The sequence below is a fragment of the Marmota marmota genome, unplaced genomic scaffold (assembly GCF_001458135.2).
Source record: "Marmota marmota marmota unplaced genomic scaffold, marMar, whole genome shotgun sequence".
NCBI classification, from domain to species: Eukaryota; Metazoa; Chordata; class Mammalia; order Rodentia; family Sciuridae; genus Marmota; species Marmota marmota.
The window spans coordinates 19,507,889-19,533,353 of record NW_026000068.1 but is presented as its reverse complement, the minus strand read 5'-3'; the positions used below and the strand labels follow the sequence as shown (position 1 = coordinate 19,533,353).

General features: G+C 34.0%; 1 protein-coding gene across 1 annotated transcript in view; it reads left to right on the top strand.

The window, feature by feature from the left end:
• The window catches only part of Negr1 (neuronal growth regulator 1), a 492,948-nt gene that overhangs the window by 203,295 nt on the left and 264,188 nt on the right, over positions 1–25,465 (top strand). The window contains exon 3 of the mRNA XM_048814071.1: positions 11,292–11,423. Within this exon, the coding sequence (XP_048670028.1) occupies positions 11,292–11,423 (132 nt within the window). The remainder of the gene's footprint in view (positions 1–11,291; positions 11,424–25,465) is intronic.

The window sequence follows — 25,465 nt, the reverse complement described above, 5'->3', positions numbered from 1 at the left end:
TGACATCAGATCTCTGCCATGTTGGTATCCTATGCGAATGGCAGCATTTCGTTCCCCTTGCCGGGCAACCAAAGCAATGGGTGAGTCCTGACCGGCCCTCAGCAGGACCCGGACCGAGAAGCAGTTTCCGCGGGCTCCTAGCCCCGGTCCAGGGAAGTTCCGGGAGCCGGAACTCGGCCGCTCCGTGCTCGTTGTAAGCTCCTATAAGTGTAAGCTCCAAGAAGCAGCCTCCGCAGGCTCCGCAGCCCTGGGCCAGGGCGGTTCCGGGACGGTTCCGGGAGCCGGAACTCGGCCGCCCCGCGCTCGATGTTCTCTCCGATAAGATCAGGTTCTAAGAAGCACCCAGGCGCTGAACCCTAGCAATCTGTCTGCAAGCCGCAGGCGAATTGCAGCCTGAAATTACCTGATCTATGGCTGAATGAGCTGCGGTCAGTCGAAAACAGGGGAGGTGACGTCAGTTTACCAACATGGTGGCTGCTGGCCTCCTCTGTGGTCTGACCGGTGTGGAGAATCGAGATGGACCACTTCCTTCCCCCGTCTCGAACCCAGAATTCAGCCCTGAGTATGGTGCTTGCGCGGCTGGCAGAAACTGCAGCGCTGTAACCCTGCGTCTCTATCCCAGCGCGCGCTGCAGACTCTAGCCGCGGGGCGATTTGCTGAATAAGCAGTGTTACCCTCCGTGCGACAAACCTCTCGCGTTTGAGTCCCCGTAGCTGATCCTTGTGCGATGGAAATCCTTCCTCCAGGTTCTGGAGCACCCCACTATTGCTGGAAATTCCTAACAAGATATCCTTTAGCCGTCCTGACTTGTCATACTCCCACACAGTGAAGCAGCACACGGGGGCAATGCACTCCCCTCGCTGCCATCTTCCTTCTTTATTTATTTCTTGAAAGCACAAGCTTCTAAAGTTTTCTGTGTGGGTGACTTTTTTAAAATTACAAATTCAGTTTCTTGTAATTGAATATAGTGAAAAATCAATTGTTTATTTTTCTAAGTTAGAAAATTTGCGTCTTTTTAAAAAATTATTGCTCATTTAAACTATTGATTTAATTGCCATGTAGTTTCTTCTCAGTATTTATTTAGTTTCCATTCCATCTTTCTGGAACTATAGTAATGTTTCCTCTTTCATTTCTGATATTGGTAACTTTGTGCCATCTCTCTTTTTATTCGTTATCAGTCTGGATGATTTTTATTGATTTTAGTGAACTTTTAAATGATTAACTTTTAAAAAAACTTTTCCCCATTCATTATTGTTATGGTTTGAATCTGAGGTGTCTCCCAAAAGTTTATGTTAGTGCAGAAATATTAAGAGGTAAAATGTTTAGATTATCAGAGCTGTAACCTAGTCAGTCAAGCCTAATTTGAATATACTAAGTAGGTGGTAACTGTAGATAAGTGAGCCTTAGCTGAAGGAGGTGAGTCACTGGAAGCATGCCCTGGAAGAGTGCATTTTCATTTCTGCTTTCCTATGCTGGGCTCTTTTCCTCCATGATGTGTTGCCTCGCCTGAATCCAGAGCAATGGAGTTGTCCGTCCATGGATTGAGACCTCTGAATCCATGAGCTAAAATAAACTTTTCTTCCTCTAAGTTGCTTTTGTCAGGTATTTTGATCATAATAATGAAAAGCTAATTAAAACATCCATCCACTATAAATTTGACTGATTCCCATTCTTTATTGTTTTCATATTGTTGTTTATTTTGTATTATATTTGTTCTTAATTTTCTATCTTCTTTAAGTTGAAGTTTACAATACTGATTTTAGACCTTTATTCTTTTATTCTTATCATTCCATTGCTGTCTAGCTTGCATAGGTTCAGACAAGCAGTTGGCAGTAATTACTATTTTTGCTTTTGGTAGAAAACATGTACTAAACCTGTGGCTGATCTTTAGATTTTCTCTTTCCCTTAGGTTTTCATGATTTGTTTATGATGGTGTTGTGTATGTTTTTTGTACTTTTGTTTATCTTGCTTTGTGATCATTAACTTCCTGGATTTGCCATTATATTGTATAAATCAAGTTTTAGAATATATTTAGCCATTTTTTTATTCAAAAATACGTTTCCTGTGCCAATTATGGGATCCCAATATCAATACATGAGACCATTTTATATTGTTCAGCCCATCACTTAGGCTCTGTTTATGTGGCTTGTTGTTTTTTGTTTGTTTGTTTCTTGTGGTTTTTTTTTCCTTTGCTACATTTTGGAAATGTTATATAATCAAATGCTATATCTTTTAGTTAAATAACAATATTTTCTTCATGTATAAACTGCTCCTAATTTTTTAAATTAATATATCTTGTCATGTTTTTTATGTACTTATGTTAAGAATTTTCACTGGGTGTTTTCTGATATCCATTGTGCTTATGATATTCATGTTTCTCTTAAATACTTGAATACAGTTATGATAATCAACTAGATTTAAGTCCTTGTATGATAGTTCCTTTATTTCTATCATTTATATGTATCTTTCAGTGGCCTGATTTCTATCCTAGTTATTGTTCATAAATTCCTGCTTCTTTTAATGTTTAGCAATTTTTATTGAATATAAGAAATTATGTTGTTTCATCATTGAATGTGTAGATTTTGTTTTGTTTCCTTAAAGAGCATTGGGCTTTTTCTTATAGGCACCCATGTCACTTACAGATCATTTTCTACTTGTTGAACCCTATTTTTCAGATTTATAGTAAAGTCAAGAATTCAACTTTCAGAATCTTCCTTTAGATTGTGATAGCATAATTATGGCAATATAGCATTATATATTTACCCTAAATATTGGACTCATTAGACTTTACTGAAATTATCTGCTTATTCTTTAAAAAAAACAAATAAACAAAAACATGCTGGAGGCTCTTTGAAATGAAATAATCTTATTTACTTCTCAGAGATCTTGATGTGATTTATATCCATTGAATGAATACATGGATGGACAGAGCAAAGGCAAACAGGAAGGCAGGAAGGAAAGAATTGATTCTGAGCTGAGATCTTTCCTTCAGTGTTTTGTGATAGACTGGCAAATATGTAAATGAAAAAAAATGTCAAGACCTTAAGCTTTTTACTTATGATTTACTTTTATTCTGAAACCTGTTATAATCATCCCAGTAGATGATTGTAGACTTCCATAATTTCTATATCCTAATATATCTTTTTCTCATTATTCCTTCAATTTCATTTTTGTTTCTGTGCTCTAAAAAGACTTCCTAGAATTATATCACCTGATATGTTTGTGGCACATTCTCATAAAGATATTTTGCTTCATAAAGTACATCTTCAATGAATTCATTTTTTCTGAAACTCATTAGTACATTAGAGCAATTTAATGACCTCAGCAACTTTATAAATTGCACCACAAGTATTTTTTCCTATTGTGCTTAAAAATTAAAATACAAATTACTATTTGTATGTGCAAGTAAAACTACGAGGAGTAATGAAAACAGTATTAGACAGAATATTGGCCACTGAAGATGTCGAGGCCCCACTCCCTAAAGTTTGTGACTGTGCTACCTTTTGTGGTAAAAGATTCTTTTCAGTTGAGATAAACATTGAGGACTAGAGGTGAGAAAATTATTTTGGAGTAGGACGGTGAGCTCAACTGAATTATGAATTTTTAAAAGTGTAAGAGAAAAGCCAAAGAGAAGCTCAGAGAGACAAGGATGTAATAGAGAAAGAAGATTAAAAGTAATAGGATGTGACCCAACATTTGCTGGTTTGAAAGATGGATAGCACAAGGCAAGGAATGATGACAGTCTTTAAAGCTGGGAATGGTCCTTAGCTGACAGTCACCAAATAAGTAAGGGTCTAGTGTACTATAACAGCAAAAAACACAATTCCCCAAACCCTGAATGTGCAAATAAAGAAGACTCAGAAAGAAATCCTGTACCTCCTTAACACTGATTTTATTCAGGGAGACCCTGTATTAGTTTTGTATCGTTATTATAACAAATTACTACAATCCTGGAGACTTAAAAGAGCACAGAAGTATTACTTTACACTTCTGTAAGTCAGACGTTCAGTGCTGGTCTCACTAGAGAAGTCGTGTTGACAGGAGGTGTTCCTTTTTCAAGCTCAAAAGGAGAATCAATATCTTGCTTTCAGCTGAGGGATAGTCCCAGAGGTCACAGCTTTTCTTGGTTCATCCCCCACTTCTTTAATCTTTCAAGTTAACAATTTTTGGTAGAGTCCTTTACATTTCCCCCTCTTTTGACCTTTTCTTCTGACTTCTTCTTCTTTTCTTAAAGAATCATTAGATTATATTAGACTAGATTAGATTAGATTCTTTTAAAATGAGTTTTGTATGTCAAGGTTGTTAACATAATCACATCTACAAAGTCCCTTTTTCCAAATAAGCCCAATTGCTCTTGTGAATAGAATGTGGATATCATTGGAGGACCTATTATTTTGGTTTTCATAGACTCTTCCTGGACTTCTGTCCTAAAGAACTATAAAATAATACATTTGTAAGGTTGAAATCCAATAAATTTGTGGTAATGGTAATTTGTTATGGCAGACATAGACAACCAAGGTAAGTACCAATAGCACTTTCCAGAAAATAACATCTATTTCATGCTTTACAGTTCTAAGAACAAGAATTATATATACGTGTCCTAATTTAGTCTTATAGTGAGCACTTTTATTAGCATACATTGGAAAAAAAAAACTAATGTAGAATTTCAACTACATATAGACCAAACACTTAAGTTTCAGAATTTGTTCTGGGTTTCATACCTGTCACTGGGTTCATTAGCAAGATACTTAGCCACTTTGACCCTTATTATGATTCCATTTATAGATAACTCTAATTCAACTGTGAATGATTAGGTCCAGGTCCCTCTATGGATAGCAATTCTGCCCACCACCACCCCCGCCATAAAATGGCATAATATTTGCATGTAACCAATGCACATTTTCCACATACTTTAATTTCTAGATTGTTAGAAACAATGTAAATATAAATGCTATGGAAGTATTTGCTATACTGTACTGTTAGGGAATACTGAGAAAGAAATATCTGTTCATGTCCAGTACAGACACAATTGTTTTTCAGAATATTTTCAATCCATGTTTGGTTGGATCTGTGGATTCAGAATCCATAGATACAAAAAGTTAACTGTAATGGAATTTACCTCATATGTTTATTGAAGGTTTCTGAGGAATTATTTTACTAAAAAGCATTCATCATGATACTATATACATAATGATAATAATGACTAAATAAAAGGCAAATACTATTATTGTTATTTAGGGCAGAATGGTTAATCATTATTAAATAAAAAGGTTAATCTACCTTTTCTAATAGAATTCAACATTATCTGGACTTTCTACTCGTTTTGCATAATCATATAGTAAAAAAAAATAGAGATCCCATGTTAGACATGGACCAAGATGTAGACATTTATTTCACTGACTTATAACAGGAAAAAAATATTTTTGAAGTTGCTAATAATTAAATAACTAATAGCAAACATGCATGTACTATATAAAATTACTACAAACTTTTTGTTTCATTTTATTTTGTTTTTTACAAGGATGTAATGGGATCTACTAGACTAGGCAGTGAGTAAATTGGAAAAAGGTTTTAGTAGTAGGTACTATTTGAGTAGATACCTGAAGAGTGAAAAAAAGTTTAGTAGGTAATCAAAGGTTAGGATGTTTCAGGCCACAGAGAGATGAACTGAATAAGGAGAATGCCAGACATAAGGACTTTGAAATTCTCACCAGAAACCCGAAGCAAAAGGCATCTTTGAATGCTGTTTTTGGACCAATGACTAGTAGAGATGGTTACATAAGTATACCTGTAAAATTACACACAAGCTCCTGTGTGAGGGCACACACACACACAAGAGAGTGAATCAGAAAGTTTACATTGTCCTTGAGAATTCAGGAAGAGAGGGTGACTCCAATATGTAATCAATCTTCAACTTAATCTACAGATGTTCTGGCATGCCTAAACCTGTGCATTATAATAATAGCTAACATATTATTTACATTCTTTTCATGTGTGTCACACAGTGTTAGAAGCTTTTCAATTGTAATTAACTTGCCCCTCACGACAATAATATAAGGCAGATTCTATTATTATATTCATATGGTACAGACATGTAAGCTAGAAATTAAGTAATTTGTGTAAGGTCACATACTTAACAAATGGCAGAATTTGGATTTAAGTCAGGTAATCCAACTCTACAACACACATCTCTAACCACACAGTATTTGCAATACACATAAGAGATACTTTCATAATACCAGATATGCTTGTGAGTAACAAGCTTCTGGGAAAAATTACACTCATAAGTGTACATTAACCTTCCCAACTATATTTTATAAGTTCAGTTGCAGAGTACCATCTAGTAATAACTGTCTATGAGATCCCAACAAAATATCTTTCTACATGTCAATCTTGAAAAGTGTAATAACTCTTCATGAACAAAGTTCTGAAAAATAATTGAAATGAGTCTGCAAAGCAGAATCCAGCCAGGTATTTATCATATGTGCATTTAGAGATTAGTAACTGAGACTGGAGTTCCTAGAAGAGGTTTGAGTATTCCTTAGGAGGTAAAAGTCCTAGGACATGGAGACTGATGGATGACAGATATAAAAGGAACTGTTGCTGTTAATGCTCATGTTTCCGGCTTGCACAACTGGGTCATGATCAAAGCTCTCACTGGGACTAAGAACATAAGAGGAATTACAGATTGAGCAGGAAAGGTAAATCGGATTTGGTTGGGTTGGTATTGACATGGAGATGAGACATGCAAGCAGGGATGTCAACTTGCGTATATGTACTTAAGAGTCAAAATACAGATATAGCTAAGTAGATCACTTTGGAGCTTGTCAAAGTGCAGACAACCATGAAATGCAAATGAATAAACAAGATCCCTTGAATCGGGATATTGATTCAAGGAACAGAAGATAATGGAGGGACATGAAGATCTGAAGGGTTTTGTAAAAGTGAAAAGAGAGATGTCCTTAGAGATTAGAGGAAAACTATATCCTAGAAACTAAAGGAAGAGAGGTTTTTCTTGCAAATATTTTTCTGAAATATATAATACTCTAGGAAAATATCAGCCTATTGTGAATAATTATTATGTTATGTAACAATGTTCGGTTGTCTTACCAAACTGAAAATCCAAATCTAGAGTGGCGAGTATAGAACTCTTTCTGATCAGGTTTGTATCAGATAGATGTTATAAAGCATAGCTTATCCTATTTTTCTGCTTCCTTTTGAGGATGGTCATAAAATTGGCATCATTGAAAGCTTGTGGAAATTCTTTTGTTCTCCATTTTTTGAGAAATCTCTTATCACTGCCCGGAAGAGAACATGCACAAAGGAAAACTGTTTAGATTATAAGCAGTACTTATCTTTTTTCCTAAAAATTGTATTTAATGTTTTGTTAGTCTTTATGATCTTAAGAAAGCTCTATGATAACTTTATAGATGTTGTTCTCATGCCTGTCAACACCTGTGACTTTAAGATGTCATCAAGGATGACAATTCTTTAATTTTTTCCCATAACTCTGAAAAGAAGTGGCAACTTCTTTAATTGTTAGTATTTACTGTACAGAACTTCATTAATTCATTTATCAACATATTTATGCAATAAGTATAAAACATATTGTGTTTCAGGCATTACACTTGAGCTAAGGACACAGAAACAAAGAAAAGAAGATGTCACTACACTGTTGGACAATGTCAAAATCTATGACCAGAAGAGGACTTCCATCTCACAATGTGTGTACATCTCATCCACATTTATAACTGGGTGAATAAAACACCTTATAATGTCTAGATTTATAATAGATGTGCTAGGATAATGTCCATCCCTCATAATCACTGCAGTCTTGGTTTGGGTGATGGATGGTTCTTATGTATTTGGTTTTCTACATCCTTTCAGCTTGGACTTTCTCTTCCATTTTGGGGGATAAATTGAGTAGTATTTCATGTGAGAACTGAAGTGTTCTACATTGTAATTTTGATGCACTATGCCCAAATCCTCTCACTGGAGAGAGGGGAAAAGAGGTATAAACTAACCAAGTGTCTAAAGACAAGAGTGGTTTTCTTGCACATAGCAGTAAGTTAAAGAATTAGCACAAAAGAAAACAGGACAATAAAATACAAAGAGGCAGCCAAGCACATTGTAGACAAATAGTGAACTCCAGGGTTTATATCCTTGGCAAAGCAATTCTAAGTTTCAAATCTGGAATTCACTTCTGATAAGATCAGAGTGATAACAGAGGCAGGTTTAGTTTAGGATGGAAATAGTTATTTGTGTAAAAACAATAGAATGCTTAGTGCCTATCTTTTGGGAGAGCTGCTACACAGTTAATGGAAACAACAGATGGCTTAAAGTACCAGAAATCTAGTGGGAGAAAATAAAAAAGAGAAGTTGACCATGCCTTTATACTTTGTGTCTAAAAGTCTTTATATCAATGTCATATTATTGATACTGTTTGTAATATCCATTCACTTGCTCAACAGCTATTGGGTTATGGGTTATGCAATGCATAAATATATTTGCTGGCAATTCTAGCTGTAATACAGACCTTGTTCTATAGTGGGATTGGAGAAGAATTCAGAAATATGATTAGGTGGATTGTGCCATCAATCCAGAGATAAATAGTCAGCAGATGTGAATGGTGCTCTTCTGGAGTTACCGGATGTGATGCTCCTGGCATTGGTGAGATTGTGTAATACCACTGTTTTGTAGTTGTTCTCTATCTTCCCGTGTCTGCCATTTTGTCCTTCAGGATAGAAAAAAAGATATTTTTGCTTCTTTAATTCTGAAACTATAATTTGTTACCTTTAATTTTATATATTCATTTTGAGTAGACTTAAAAATCTATTGTGTTTATTCCTGTCCTTTAATACTTGTTTTAGTCAGCTTTTTTACAGCTGTGACTAAAAGATATGATCAGAACAGTTATAGAGGAGGAAAAGTTTAATTGGGGGCTCACAGTTTCAAATATGTCAATCTATAGACAGGAGGCTCCATTTGTCAGGGTTCAAGGTGAAGCAAAACATCATGACAGAAGTGTGTGGCACGAGGAAGCAGCACACAGGATGATCAGAAATCAGAGAGACGTCTCTACTTGCCAGATACAAATATATACCCTAAAGCTACTCCCCCAATTCCCACCTCCTCCAGCCACACCCTACCACTTCAGTTACCACTAAGTTAATCCCTACGAGGGGATTAATCATTGATTGGGTTAAGACTGTCACAACCCCATCATTTCTCCTCTGAATCTTTTTGCATTGTCTCATATGTGAGATTTTGCAGGACACCGCAAATCCAAACCATAAAAATACTTAAAAAGGCTATTGTTCATATTTTTCCATGTTTAAACAGCAAAATGATGATACATACACTCATATCTACCATATATCCTTATTTTTTTAAGGATTACAAAATAGTGATTACTCAAATAGTTTATCATATATGCATATTATAAAAGGCATGCATTTTTATGGTACCATTTTTAATTGTGTCAGTACATAAAAATAGGAATATTCAAGTAGCATTTTAATATTTAAAATAATTCAGATCCTAATAAATTCATTTTTACAGAGTCTCACAATAGTATACCTTTTTGCTTGTGATTGTCTTTAATTAATTCAGCTACACTTATTAGTGCTCTCTATACTTTAATGTATATTTATATTATTCTTACTCATAATTTAATTATAATTTCAAAATTCTTACTGGTAAATAAGAATGAGTCCCCTATATTTCAATAGTACTAGAAGATACTCTTAAACTTGTCATATCTTAATTATATGAGTGAAAATAAGAAGAGAAGAGGGGACAATAGAAAGTAAATGTTATATCAGTGCTGAAGTTGGATAAGGGAACTGGGATAAGCTATAAGAATGATGAAACAATCAGATTTTAAGAATTTGAACTGTAATAATAACTTATTTTTGTGAGCTTACATATGGATACCAGTAATAGTTTATCAACTATCTCCTCAGAAATTTAACTATCCCCTATCTATAATTTGGCATCAGCTAGATAAATGGAAAAATAATTCCATATATTTAAACACTTGAGGTTTCAATTAGCAATGTCATAGTTACCTGGATGAAAGCCTGTGCCGTAGCTAACATGGACCCAGACAAGCAAACCCACAGGGGAAAATTAACTAATTGATGTGGGTTTTAAATCTGGAAGGCCATAACTAAATTTCATTTTGTTTCATTCATTAAAATTAAATCTTCTTATTAGTTTTCTAACTTATATGTCATTACAATAGTTCTGGTAATTCCAGTAAGATGAAGACAAAAATTACTTTGACTTTTGGAAACTGAACATTTAATGGAAGACTTGCTTCATTTGTTGTTCCCTGTGATATTCACTGATATGTGATATTCAGAGACCTGTGCAAAGACAGAAAGGGTTCTTGCTCTCAAAATTCACACAGTAAAGCTTCCTTTGTCACACTTCTCATAACGAGGGTCCTTACTGCCCAATCATTCTCTGCTTGCAACTCAATTAAAATTCTGTTATCAAAGAAACATGTTTTCATTTCAAATATCATTCACTTGAGAATGTTCTTTATCTGTGGTTATATCTTTATGTTTTTAATTCACTACTATACTGCTTTTAGCCAAGTAGAATGTTCAGATTATCAAAAAAATAAGACTATATTTGTATTTATAACCATGTAACTCTTGGTTTTGATGTCATAAAGATTTTTTTCCTGAACTTTCTTGAGTGATTTGTAGATAGTGTTTACAGCCTAAACTTCTTGGCAACATTAGTAATTTTGGAAACAGAAATGCAGCAATGATTTTATGGATCTTTATACTCTTATCAAGCTATCTGGCTTGAAACCTTGTGTATGGTAGGAGATTTCCCCAAAAGAAAAGTAACATTTAGTTAGGTTAGGTGTCAAGTTGCTAGCTTACACTATATAAAAGTCAATATGTACCAAGTCATATTAGTGAATTTCATCTACACTGCTAGGAGGTTGTTGAACTCAATTATAGAAATGTGCAGAGCTCTATTTGATGTGTGAGGAGGTTAGGAGACCACAATCAATTAAAAAGAACACATGTATATCCTGTTCTGGAAAACAGTTGTTTTGGTATCCCTTGTTCTGCTTCTGCTTTTTTTTTTCTCTGAGTTTTCCTCTGAACACAAGAGAACAAATAGTTTAATAATTCCCTAGTTTCATTTGGAATTGTTTTGTCAGCAATATCTAGTAAGAAGTCATGCGTTTATGTTTTACTTGAATGAAGCCTCAGGCTACTACAATTAAACATGCTGTTGTTTTTTTTTTTTTTTTTTTTTTGTAGCAAAATCATTTGAAAATGGACAATATTTGGACATTTATGGAATTACAAGGGACCAGGCTGGGGAATATGAATGCAGTGCGGAAAATGATGTGTCCTTCTCAGATGTGAAAAAAGTAAAAGTTGTCGTAAACTGTAAGTCTCATCACCATTTATCAAGATAACTTCTGATAAAATATTAAATACTGTGGAAAAATATTGTCTGAAATTGCTGCTGCTATTTTTTAAAAAGGTGGTCTATTGGTAACTATCACCTGCTGACAGTGAAAAAGTATACCTGTTGGAATATTGATCAGATTGTTCTGTGTAACATCAGCTGTCCCAGCCAGTCCCCCAGAATTATATCTTTTCCAAAAAATAATTGTTTTTTATTGTTTTTTTTTTTTGGTTCTTTTTAGTTATACATGATAGTAGAACTAATTTTGCTATAATTATACAAGCATGGGCTATATCTCATTCTAGTCAGGACCCATTCTTGTGGATGTACGTCCAGCATTCGATCTTATGAGCAAATTGAAATGTTTCTAATATCATCCTAGTCCCCAGCATCCTAACAGCACCTTCTCTTTCCTCCCTCATGGGTTTCTTCTGGCAGACACAAGAAGAAGTTTAAGTGTGTAGCTCTATTCAGACTTGATGAAGCCAAAGTATGATAGTCTCCACTTATAGAGAAGACCTGTGCCGTGATGCTCATACTACTTGGACAGTTTAATTGTATTAACTTGGAAATTTTTGAAAAAAAATAAGAAAGATGTTTTCCATTGTTTTAGTCAGTTTTTTTGCTGCTGTGACTAAAGCCCTTACCAGAAAACTTGTAGAGGGGGAACAGTTTATTTGGGGGCTCATGGTTTCAGAGGTGTCTGTCCATAGATAGCTGGCTTCGTTCCTCAAGGCTCCTGATGAGGCAAAACAACATGGCAAAAGAGTATGGAAGAGGGAGACAGCTTAGATAATGATCAGAAAGCAGAGAGAGAGAGACTATACTCACCAGATACAAACTCTATATCCCAGTGCCATGCCCCCAATTCCCAGCTCCTCCAGCCACACACTACCCACCTACAGTTACCACTCAGTTAATCCCTATCAGGGATTATTTAGGGATTAACTCACTGATTGAGTTAAGACTCACAACTCAATTATTTTCCTCTGAATTTCTTGCATTATGTCACACATGAGCTTTAGGCAGACACCTAATATGTAAGCCATAACACCATGAACATCATTATTAGAAAGTTAGAATATAAGTCAGATACTTGCAGAACCATCAATGTTATTAAATCACACCCTTTGTCTAAATGCCTCCAAAACACTGAAATAAGACAATTTTCTAATAACATCCTATTGCAAATATTATTGTCTCAATAGTAATGACTAAAGTTGAATTTAATGCCCCTTAGTCTTTCTTTAAAAAACGTTCACATCCTTTAACTTTTTTCATATAAAACACCTTTAGGATAAGAATGCTTTACCAGAAGTATATACAACCTGCATCTTACTTTTTAAATTCCATTTACACATCTTTCTACATATGACCCTTGGTAATAATTGCACATTGTGTAATGCCACAGATCAGAGGAATTGTTCCAAATATATCCAGGAATGCTAACACTAATCACTAGCTATTTCATATTAATATACATTTTTCAGTCTCATGAGCCAAAAAATAACTTTCAGAACATGCCTAGCAGTTGAGTTGTCTGCCAGATCAAATCACTGTCATCAACTAGCATTTGTAAGTGACTAATGTATACACTAGGGGTTGAACTGTCTCTATTAAACCAAGAAAATGTGCATGATACCATATCAGGAAGCAGTTTTTGGAGCAAGATTTTTCAGAGTGCTCCACAAACAAACCATGGTAGAATCACCAGAGAAGCTTATTATGAATGTGAACATAAACCCTGTTGAATCAGAATCCTTGGAGTATATGGCCTAGATTTCTGCATTTTGACAAGTTCCCATTGATTCTCAGGACTCTTGTTACAGAGGGCTAGTTCTCATACCTCTGGAACTCTCTGAAATAAGAGGTAACAAATAAGAAAAAACTACCAACCATTTTATTAATGACATACTTACCTGAATATATGTGAAGTGATTTTATTATTGAAGGGTTGGAAAAAGAGAAAAATGATAATAATTAAGGAGTAATTCTTTTTAGCAGTGACTACTAAGAAATGGAAAAGTAGAGTTAAACTTGACAAATAAGCCAGGCACACAGCCCAGCAACCCAGCTTGCCTAAAGTCTCAGATCTAAAAAATATGCCTTTGGTAGGGATAGCATTGAAAACCCACCTGCTATATGGATTTGCATGGGCCCATACTCCATACATAATCTCCATTTTCCTTTGTTTCATATGTTCTTTTTTTTTTCTCTAACTTTAGTTTATTGTTATTTAAAATTTAATCTGATTTACAGTTTTCCCAAATGGCTGAGGACTTTAGACTTTGGAAGATTAAGTTAAGGCAGTAGAAACATGGAGAGAAACTAAACAGAAAGAAAGACACATCAACCCAATTAAGTTGTCCTATAAAGGGTATGGATAGAGAAGAGAATCCATCCCATAAACCAAAAAGACAGAAACTGGAAGAATAAGATATCAAGAACTACAAGAGTTCTGCTAGTTTCATGGATGCTGGCAGAAGACAGACACAAAGGTCAGGTTAGTGCTCTGAGCAATAGTCATAACCAGAGTATTGTCATTTTCTAGCATTAGTTTCTCAAGCTCCAATGACTATAGGGTGTTATGATGAGGACTAGCTGACTCCTATACATATCTTACATAGTAGCTATGCCACAGCTGAAGCTGGGACACTCAGTTTCTTTATAACGGCAATGAGAAAACCTGCCCTTCGCCACAGAGGGAGACATTACATTTATTATAGTGGACCATAAGCAAACCTGTCCTATGATTCAAAGGGAGAACTACTTCTACCATCTAAGATTGTAAAAAAGAATCAAAAACAAATCTCTCAGTGTCTCTGCATGAGAAATTCTCAGAAGTATCAGAGTCCCGTGAAGAACTATCTTCCAGCACAAGATGGAGCAGGAGAGTTTGGAGCAAAATTCCTTCACCTGAAGAAAGTACTTGAATTCTTTTTTTTTATGATGCCAGAGAACTTAGAATAAGTGTAGAAGATTCTGTGAATCACTCTATCATAGGAGGATAACAGGAAGATAAAGGTAAAAGTGGGAGAAAATGGAAGGGAAGTACTTCTTTCCCCATATTTTTTATTGGTGCATTATAGTTGCACATAATGCTGAGATTCATTGTTACATATTCATACATGCATATAATATGACAATATAATTTGGGCAATATCATTTCCCAGTATTTCCCCTTTCCCTCCTCTCTCCCTCCCCCTGGTCCCCTTTATTCTGCTGATTTGTTAGGGAAGTACTTTCTAAGTCATTACATGGACTACCTTTTTAAATATTTCATTTCAGGTAGGTAAAGTAGAGTCATAAATGGAATGTTGCTGCAGATATGACATTAATTTCTCTCTCATTAAATAATGGATCCAACATAAATTTTAAGTAATTTTAAATAGTTTTGTCTTTTGCCTCTCCTTGAATCATACTCTGAAAGCTTTTTATGAATGTTCCATGAAGTAGTGTTTCACAATGATTGTGCTTATTTGTCTTGTGTTTAATATTACTTGTGTTCTATAATACTGATGTCACACATATACAAGTGATAGCTAAGGTGCATAAGTGTGTGTATGAACAGTGCACTAGTGTTCCTGTTTGTGATAAAGTTCACAGAGTTTTAATTTGTGAAAACTGTCCCTTGAAAAGGCAAAGATTGAGAGATACTTATGTATTTTACCAAGTTGATTTCCCAAAGGAAATTAGCCAAAACCAAACTTTAGTCCACCAAAGTTCAGAATTGAGGTCAGCATTCTCTGTTGCTAGCATGAAACCGCACATCACCTGATAACCTGCAGACTCCCTGAGGATGGTGTCATGCCAGGATCAAGGCAGGTCTTCATTTTATTGCTCTTAATCAATATTGATTGTACATATGGAACTGAAATAGCTTTGTGAGTTATAATTTGAAGAGAAACTCTATTCTTTTTTCCAAAATAGAGTTCAAGATTAAATTTAATAAATTTTCATAAGCTCTAGTATATTCAGTCATGTATTAAGTCAATTTGAGAAAGAGATTTAGGCCCCCTGTAAGTTTCAAATGTTTACTGTTTTATAGTTTGTCTAATACATCTGCCATGTACAGTATATATAAAAAAAACACATGTATAATAAATAAGAGCCTATTTGAAAAAAATTGTGTGTATACAACTTTAATACAGATTTCCATTCAATTTAGCCAAATAGATTCATGAGATGATTAATATAATTGACTTACAGAAATTGGGCTGGTTTGCTGATTGAATAAATCAGTTCCTTTTGAGTTATTCAAACAAAGACTTACTATTAGAGAAGAAAAGTTGTGAACCACTAAATTTAGGGTGTGGGATTATTTCTGAATAAGGTGACTGTAGGTAATTATTCTCCTTGTATATAACTATATTTACTTTATTTATGTGTATGTGTTTCTTATTAAATTGAAAACAAACTAAAATAATAAAAAAGTCACATACGTTATCATTACTAGATCTTGGGAGGCTAAAACACATGTGCCACACACACACACACACAACACATACACACACATACACACACACAGGAGACACAGAGAGATAGACAGATCGACAGAAATTTGGAGCAGTTAAGAAGCCAGCGAATTTAGTTTTGGACAGATTCCCCACCTTATTTGAACTTGTGTTGTTTCTCTAGCCGTAACTTTGTGCCCACAATTTTTATTGTCAATTACAAAATAGAAGAATGAATAAGTCTCAAAAAACCCATGGACTTAACTGAATGAGGGAAAACAGGAACCCCTGAAGACTGAAGGTCTAGTAACGAAAGGAGAGATCAGAGTCTAGGAAACCAGCAAATCTAACTCATTGTAGGTCAAATCATCATACAATTGTAGATCCATGCAGAAAAGCAGAATCCCAGGTCTTAGAAATCAGCAAAGCCTGGAAGATTCAATTCTTTCTGTTCTGTCTGTGGTCTTGTGACAGAGCTTTTTTCTCTACTCTCTTATGTATTCTTGTGAGGAAATGCTGTTTTTCAGAAATGTGGTCCTTGTAGTCAGATATGATTTTCTTGGCTATAATTATTTTTAAAAAAATATTTAGTTTTTAGTTGTGGTTGGACACAGTACCTTTATTTATTTATTTTTATGTGGTGCTGAGGATTGAACCCAGGACCTCGCATGTGCTAGGCAAGTGCTCTATCTGAGCCACAACCCCAGACCACTGGCTATAATTATTAACAAACAATTTACCATTCCATAATTAATGGGGCTTTGAGAAGCTGGACAAGATTTACTTTACCTGATTTATAATTTCTACTCTTGCAAATTTGAGGCAATTATATGATATATATATATATATATATATATATATATATATATATATAAACATTTACAAATATACAAATGTAAGATCAGTTTACTCTAAAATGTAAGCTCTATATGGGAAGTGGTTTCCCCTTCTTTGAAAATTGATATGGTTCCTGTCACTTACAGCAGTACTTAGTCCACAAGAATACATCAAAAATTAGTTATTGAATGAATGGATTATTAAAAAGATTAGATTCTCCCAGGTGAATAATTCTATTAGGCAAAGGAGCAAGGAATTATTAGGTTTGCTTCATAAATTTTTTCTCCCAGGAAAATGAGAACATGATATGTTGACTAATATCCTTCTGATACCATTTTTTTTTCCTATCAAAACTTTCAGGTGGATCCATAAAGATAACTTATAAATATAAATTTGAGTATAATATAAAGAAATTTGTATAGTGCTTTCATTCAGAGAGAAGCAGCATTAATTCCAGTTTTTACAGATGAAATAATTGAGATACAGAGAGATTAAAATGTTTAATAACTTCCCTGATTTTTAAGAACAAAACAGAAACATGAATAAAAGAGTTTATTAAATTAACTGAAAAATATAGAGTCAACCAGATTAAAGTGAAAAGAGCTTTGGGTATTATTTCAATCTTTACTCATGATAGATTCATAGACTGACCATTTTACTTAGTATCAGAAATGATTTTGCATATACTTTGCAGTAAAGGAGAAATAATTCTTCCCATGGTCAAATAAATAGTAAATCCATTTTGAAGTGTGCTATAAACGAATTTTTTATTCAATATATCACTAGCACATATTTGTGCATTATTTTGCATCCACTACATAGTCATTTATGCAAATGTGCACCATATCTACCAATATAACTAGCCCCAAACATGTGGAATAGAATGTCCCAAATAGTATAACTTAGAACAACTGTATCAAAGCCTGAAATGAGGAACCACAGGGGAGAGGAAGAGAGAGGAGAAGGCTTTTAGGAAAATGACCAGTTTTCTCAGGCTATTCATAAAATTTTCTCTAAAACCTTGGACAATTTAGGCAGACATGTCAAACTTAAGACTAGAAAAATCTAGAGATGATAAGAAGCCATCATTGTAAATAAAGAGAAAATCCTTGCATTCAGTATTTGAGTAGGGCAAAAAAAATACTATTGTGGGACCAGAAGACAATGATTGTTGGAAATCATAGTCCTCACCTTAGTTTTTATTTATGGCTCCATTTTATGCCCCATATAACTTTGTGTTTAACTCCTACTTTACATTTTATTATAATTTAGTCCAAATTTGATGCTGTTCTTTTAAGCTAATTAACACTTACTTAGCCATAACAATTCAGAGCATAAAAATTACATTCAGTTTCCTGTGTACTTCAAATGAAGTACTAGTTTATATTCCATCACTAGAGTAATAATGAAGCACTTCAATATATCTACATATTCATTCATTTAGTTACTTATTGCTTAGCATGAGACAGTCAAGATGTCAGTTCCTAGTTCACTCTCTAGAACAGGAGAAACACAAAAAATTATATTGTTACAATACAGTGTGACAAGTGATTTGATAAGCCAATCATAAAGTACTATGCAAGGCTCAAAAATGCGCTAAACACAGCCTTGAGGTATCACTGAAAGCATCTGAGAGGTCTTAACCCTGATGGAATTTAAAAGATGAAATTGAATTTGACAGGAAAGAAGGGTGTTATAGATAGAAGCAGCAGCAGCATTTGCTTAGCCTCATAGGAGTCAGGGGACAGGGAATTGTTGCTTAGTCAGTCTGCGGTGGATTGGAATGAACCAAAAAAGGAAACAGAAAGAAAAGAGGGCACCATAGGGAAAGCAAGACCAGATTGGGTAGAAGTTAATGAATTCACATAGGGATACTTAGACCCAGTGCTTCACAATCAAACAATAATACCTTTGAGATAGAACTGTTCAGAGTAAACTCTGAATATTAAGTAAATGTGTTTAAATATTTTCATTTCCACAACTGTGGAGAATACTTGGAAGATTTGTTTTGCCATGACAAAAGTAAGGGAGGGAATTAAAATGATAATACTGAGAATAATTTGAACTGAAAGAGAAATAAGGAGCTAAGAAATCTGAGGGAAATCCCTGAAGGTATTGAACAGGGAATATTACAAACATGGATAATCACTCCATAAACATGTTTTTAAAGAAAACATTTTTTTCAGAACAACATAAAAAAGTAAGACTTATTTCTTTTCTCCTTGGAACCATGTGATATGAAAAGGTCAAATTAATTCTATGGTTTATGTGATCCTTCAGTTGAAATAAAACTGTTATTAAATATATGATTAAGGAATCCATGATTTCTTTTATTAAGGGAGATGTAATTGATTCTCTGTTTTAAATGTTAGACATACACTTGGATTAATAACTAGTGTGCTGAGATTCTTTTTACTTAATGAGTCTGAGACCAAGTTTAACTTAAATGTGTTCTCCCAAACATTTATCTAAATTTTGAGAGGAGTTTACTATTAATAATATATGAGTGATCTTTTCCCTTTTGTTCATGGAAAATCAAAAATGTGTCTGCAGCAATGATATATGCATATTTCATTGTTCTTAGCTTTTCTAAAAGTGAAAGCTGAAATAATTTCATTGCTTAAAAACATAAACAAAACTTTTTGCTAGAAAAATCTGTATTTTCTTTAGAGCTCTTTCTAGGTTGACATTCACCACTTCAGAAAAAGTTGTGTATAAAGTAGTAGATATAATAAGGTTTGATGATCTGCTAGCAAAAAGGAAACAACTTGTAACAGGGTAAAAATGCTCTGGGTTTAAAAGGACTCCATGCCAAACTGAAAAACAGTGTTAAAGTTAGGAAGGAAATAACAATAGAAAACTACACGTATGTATGCCTACATACATACACTGCAAATATACACACATTTGTGATGGTGTATTTATCTAGATTAAAGTTCTTATGTTTTGCCAAACTGGCAAAGGGTCAAACTCAAAATCACAAATGGAGTTCTTCTTAATATATTCTTCAAAATTATTTTAAAGTTGCAAACTTTGCATTAGTCCATATAAACATAGAGTTTATAAACTTGTATTTACATCCAGCTTTATCAGCATGCTTTCTCAGTGAATACATACATCAAGCAAAGTAATCTATGGAATTGAATTCTTTTTAACACAACACTTGAGAGCCATTCACAGAATGGAGCAACATTGAATTAATCTTGGGTCTTTGCCACATCATCATGATTAAGCTTCACAGAAACTGCCAAATATTCTTATGCCTGATAGTGCACATGTTTATGAGGCTTGTGTATGTGTTAGAAGAAGTAGAATGGAATGATTAGGGGAAGAGTATGGCAGACATAGCGTAAATAAAGATAGTATATAGAAAAAAAATTAGAAGAAAAAATGGGAACAAAAGGGACCCACTTGTATAGCAATACTAAACTACATTATCAAAGACATTTATATAATAAGAAATAGCAATGAATTTAATATGCAGATTCCAGAATAACCACTCACAGAATTTGCTGAATAATTCAGACTATGTTATATTCATCTGTAAATAAATGGGTATAATTTATCTTAAAAAAATTACTAGATGATAATCCACATTTTAAGTTTAGGGATTATAGAAAAAAGCAACATAATGAGGCATATTATCTTAATGCATACTAGCTTTTCTGCAATAAGTCATACTTTAACCTAGTCTAAATAAAGAAGAACTCTGTGGTCTGGAACAGATGTTGAAAATGTTTTCTGCATTTAGGACAATCAGCAACATTTACAAGATAGGACAGAGGGAGGTATATCAATTAGGTGAAGTTCACAAATGCTTCATTCATTAATGCTGTTTCATCTTTGTGAGCATATTGGTTTTGTAAAGCCTTCTGTTTTTCTGTGGATAACCAAAGGACTTTGAAGCTCTGTGTAATTCACCTGCAGATGCAGTCTTTGCTAAAGTCTCTCATGAACTGTTCTTCATACCCAAACAGGAAATGAATTAATCTGATAATTTATAACTTCTTTACACATTGTTGTGTAACTCCAAGAATCCAGTATTCTGATATACTCTGATAGAATCTTCTCATTATCTAATGCAATAAAGTTTTCAAGTTGTTTATCAAAATCTGGCTTTATCTCCTTCCCACACCTACTGCTTGCACCACTTCATCCAGCCTGCTTTGAGCTTAGTTTTGGCCCTGTGAACAAATTCCCTTGAGGGAAATGCAAGCAGAAATGATACAGGCCACTTCCTGGAGTGCCCTAAAAATTTTTCATGCATGCTCTGCCTTGCTCATTTCCCCTCTCTGCTAACAGAGATAGTAATCTCAAGTACAATCTTCAAAGTTGCATGTTGATGATGACCAAGCTGCCATTACATTGAACCCTGGAATGACTGTGTGCAACAGAAAACTCTACTTTTTACCCATTTTACTGCTCACCTTTCACTGACCTAAAACATTTTCCATGCATGCTCTTCATGTGAGAACTAAACTTCTCTTTTGCTGACTCATTTCATGTTTACCTTTATTTGTTCCCAGAATATAGCCTCTCCTGACTAATGCCATCAAGGATATATCCCAAAATACCTTGGGTAAAAAGTAAATTTTGTATTTTATACTACTTCAAGAATCTAGCTTAGAAGCAATCATAACAAGCTCCCTGAGAAAAGTATAGAGATAATGGCTGTCTCTTCCTCTGTGAAGCATAGCCAATTGAATTTGTGTTTGTAAACTTTGTGTGTTACAATGAAAAAAAAAATCTTACAGTATCATGCCTTTGAAGCTACCTATGATTATACCTAAAATAAAATTAGATTCAAAATATCATCTGGCTATCAACCCTGACATGAACTTTCCTGACAAATTATGACTGAAGAAAAAGAAAAAGAAACAGTGGTTGTAAAACTTCCCCAAATTAAAATGGACATAAAAACAGAATCTAAAAGGAATTTATACATATAAAAGGCTCAAGAGTTAAAATATGAAAAAAAAATTACCTGCTCGGCATAACCTCATGGAAGACAGCAGCCCTACCTCTATAAAAGAAGACATAGACTTCATTTCCTTTTAAGAAACTTCCAGAATGTACCAAAGAGGAAACCAGACATTCCCTCTTAGTGTATGCTTGCAGCTTTTGAATGCAGTTGGAGTAGCATTCCTTTGCTTTCATCCAACTCTCTTTATCAACTGACCCATTGCATTTTGTATTAGTCAGGGTTCTCTAGAGGAACAGAATCAACAGGAAGTATAATTATAAAAATCAGACTTACTAGGTTGGCTGAAGGGACCAGAAGCTAGATAGTCTACAATGGCCATCTGCAGGCTGGAGAGTTGGAAGAACCAGTAGCTGCACAATCCAAGATGCTGAATCCTTAGAACAAGAGGGATCAATTGTGCTACCCTAGTCTGAGACCAAAGGCTTCTGGAGAATAACTGGCAGAGTCTGCTTCGGAAGAATGAAGAAGTGAGAGTCCAATATCCTCAGACAATCACAACAGCAATCAAGAATCCATTAAAGAAGAATGGAGCTTGCATCTGCTGCTGCTTTCTTGTTCTTCCAACTTTTATTCCATCTAAGCCATCATCCTATTGGACAGTGCTGCCCACACTTAGTGAGAGTCTCCATTTCAGCTGGCTATCGATCATGCCAATCATTCCTAGACATACTTTCACTGACAAACCTGTAAGTCTGTAATCTTCCACATCTCTTAATCCAATCAAGTTTACAATTCAAACTAACCATTACATATTTCATAGGGTATCTTTTTTTAAACTTTATGTGTGGAAAGAAAAAGATGAGAAAAGGACTAGAACAATACAATAGAAAGTATAACTCCATTGGCTCCAAGAATTATGGTATCAGGAACAAAGTTAGACAAAATGAACAAGTAGATTTTTCAAGTTGTATTTGATTAGTCATTTTGACATCAGAAAGGGAAGAAGAGCTCTGGCACAGACTTGCTCTGCACTTGGCCTAAAAATGTAGGAAACCATCAGTTAGGAAAATTGGGGAATCCTTATTCCCCACCTATCCCTGTGTGGGAAAGTGTTCATTCAAACTAACACTCTACAAAGGAGGGAGAAGGAGGACTGGGAAAGCCTAAGTAATTATATACAAGAACAAGAAAAAAAATAGCATATATATATAAACAAACCCATTGGGCATGAACATTTTACTTAAATTATTGGCTATAACAAAAGGAAAACAACAACTTTTTTTTTAAACACACCTACTATTAAGCACTCAGAGTTAGCTCAACAAAAATATAATAAAATCATAAAAAGAGACTGAGATGAAAGAACCAGAGATTAAAACAATAGGGTTCATTATAAGGATAACTACTCATGATGAAAAGAAAGCTGGTGACTTATTTCTTACCATTAATCATAAGAAAGAAAAAAAAAAAAAATATATATATATATATATATATATATATATATATATATATATATATATATATATATATCTCACAAAAATGCTAGAAGTTAGATAAGAAATATGTCTTTCCCAGCATAACTAAACTATGGCAATAGCAGACATACAATTGGGATCCAGAAAGTATCACAATTGCTGTTCTATGGGCAAAGTGTCCAACCTAGATATTCCCTAGAGGTGTAGATTCTGGTTTGAACTTGCCAGTACTGAGAGATTATAGACAAGCCTTGACCCTTTAGAGTAAGAAAAATCACATTAATGATAACCCGCTTCATAAAGTTGGGGCAATGAAAGTATAACGCACTCAGGGAAGTCGTAGGAAACAAATAAACAACAACAACAAAAACAACTCACCCTGTCAGGTATACCTCAACTTTGACATGAAGTAAAGAGGCAGGAGAAGGAGTTGTGTGAAAGAAAAACATTCTTCTGAGAATTTGCAACCACAGGCTCACCTCAGTGAGAAAAGAAAATGCAGTCTTTTTGCAGGATACATATTAAACACAGGCATCAAAAATTTTCCAAAGTTGAAATTCTTCATACATAAATTCCCAATTGAAAATCCAGTGCATAAAACAGAAAACAAGCCCACAATGGAAAAACAAGCAAACAAATAACTGTAGAATAAGAGATAAATACTGAAAATATTGGAAACATTCCAAATATAATGTGAAGAAACAGGATGTAAATATGCTTAAATAAATCAAAATGGAATTACAATATGATGAAAGAAAATAATGCTATCAAAATTGATCAAACAATTTTAAATAAACCTCTTCAAAAATACCAATATCTCAGCTTAAAAGGAGAATCTATGAAAAGCTATAGCAAATTTCATACATGTGCATTAAATGTAAATACATTTCCTTTAAAGTTAGTAAGACAATGATGATACTTTTCTTACTTTTCTTACCAAGGCTGATAATATGATCAGGAAAAAATATTAAAAATAAAAGAAGTTGAAAACAATAATTAAAATTTCCATCATTCTCAGATCATGTTATTGCTTTTATACAAACCCAGAAGAATTTACAGATAAATTAATAGAACTAATGAGTTTATTATGGTTAATAAGTATAAAATCAATGTGTCAATTTTACATTGCTATTAAGCAGTAAATAGTTTAAGTCCAATTGAAAAAAAAAATATTGTTTGCAATATAAACAAAACATAAATATAATTTAGATATATCTAATGAAATATGCCTTTGGAGTCTTTTAAATGCAATTACGAAGAGTTGAGTAAATATAAAGGTTAAAAATAACCAACAATATCTGAAAGACCAAGACACCCTCATATTAAAATACATTGTATGTTAAAATTCAAATTATAAACCAAAGTCAGCTTTTCATGAATCATGGTAAGCTAATTCTAGAATTCTTATAGAGGACTTAAAGATGTGGCACAATGGTAGAGTGCTTGCCTGGTTTTGCATGAGGCCCTGGGTTCAATACCCAGCACTAGAAAAACTAAAATAAAATTTATATGAAAAAGATAAGATTCTCCTAAAGAAAGAAAGAAACAAACAAAACACGTGGATAATGTGCCCTATCAAATGTCGAAGTGTGTTATAAATGGATATTTTAAAAAGTGTGGGAATCATTTAACAATTGACAGATCTACAACTGGTAAAAACAGAGGGCCCCAAACAGAATCATGATGTTCAAGAATTCTAACATATGAGTCACACTGGTAGAGAAAAAAAACCTGCTAAAATGGTTTGTGGAAAATTCATTTTCATAAGGAAATTAATCAACAATATATGTGGAATCCTATATCACAAACAAAACAAAATGCATTTCATATACATTGAGACTGTAAGTCAGGAAAATCATAAAGCCTCCTGACTCAGAATGGAAAGTGTCCTTGAGCCAAACAGGAAAGTGTAAATCATGGTAAAAATTACATTGTTAGACCTCATTAAAATTAATAATTTCTGTTTCAAAGGAAAGCAAACAGAAAGAAGGGAAAGTATTAAAATACACAAAACCAATAAATATTAAATATCTAGAAATATAGAGAGAGCTTATTAAAAGAAAAGTAAATAATTCCCTAAAATATTTAAAAAGAAATAAAAGACAGGTAGGTGAACTGGATCAAAAACATATGAAAAGATATCCAATCTTATTGGTTGCTAAGTAAACACAAATTAAAATCTTAAATGTGTATCGTTTCAGATATACAGGTTAACAATATAAATGTCATTCAATTTTTTTTTTTAACTTGAGTATCAGAGATTGAACTCAGGGGCACTCAACCACCAAGCCACATCCCCAGCCTTATTTTGTATTTTATTTAGAGACAAG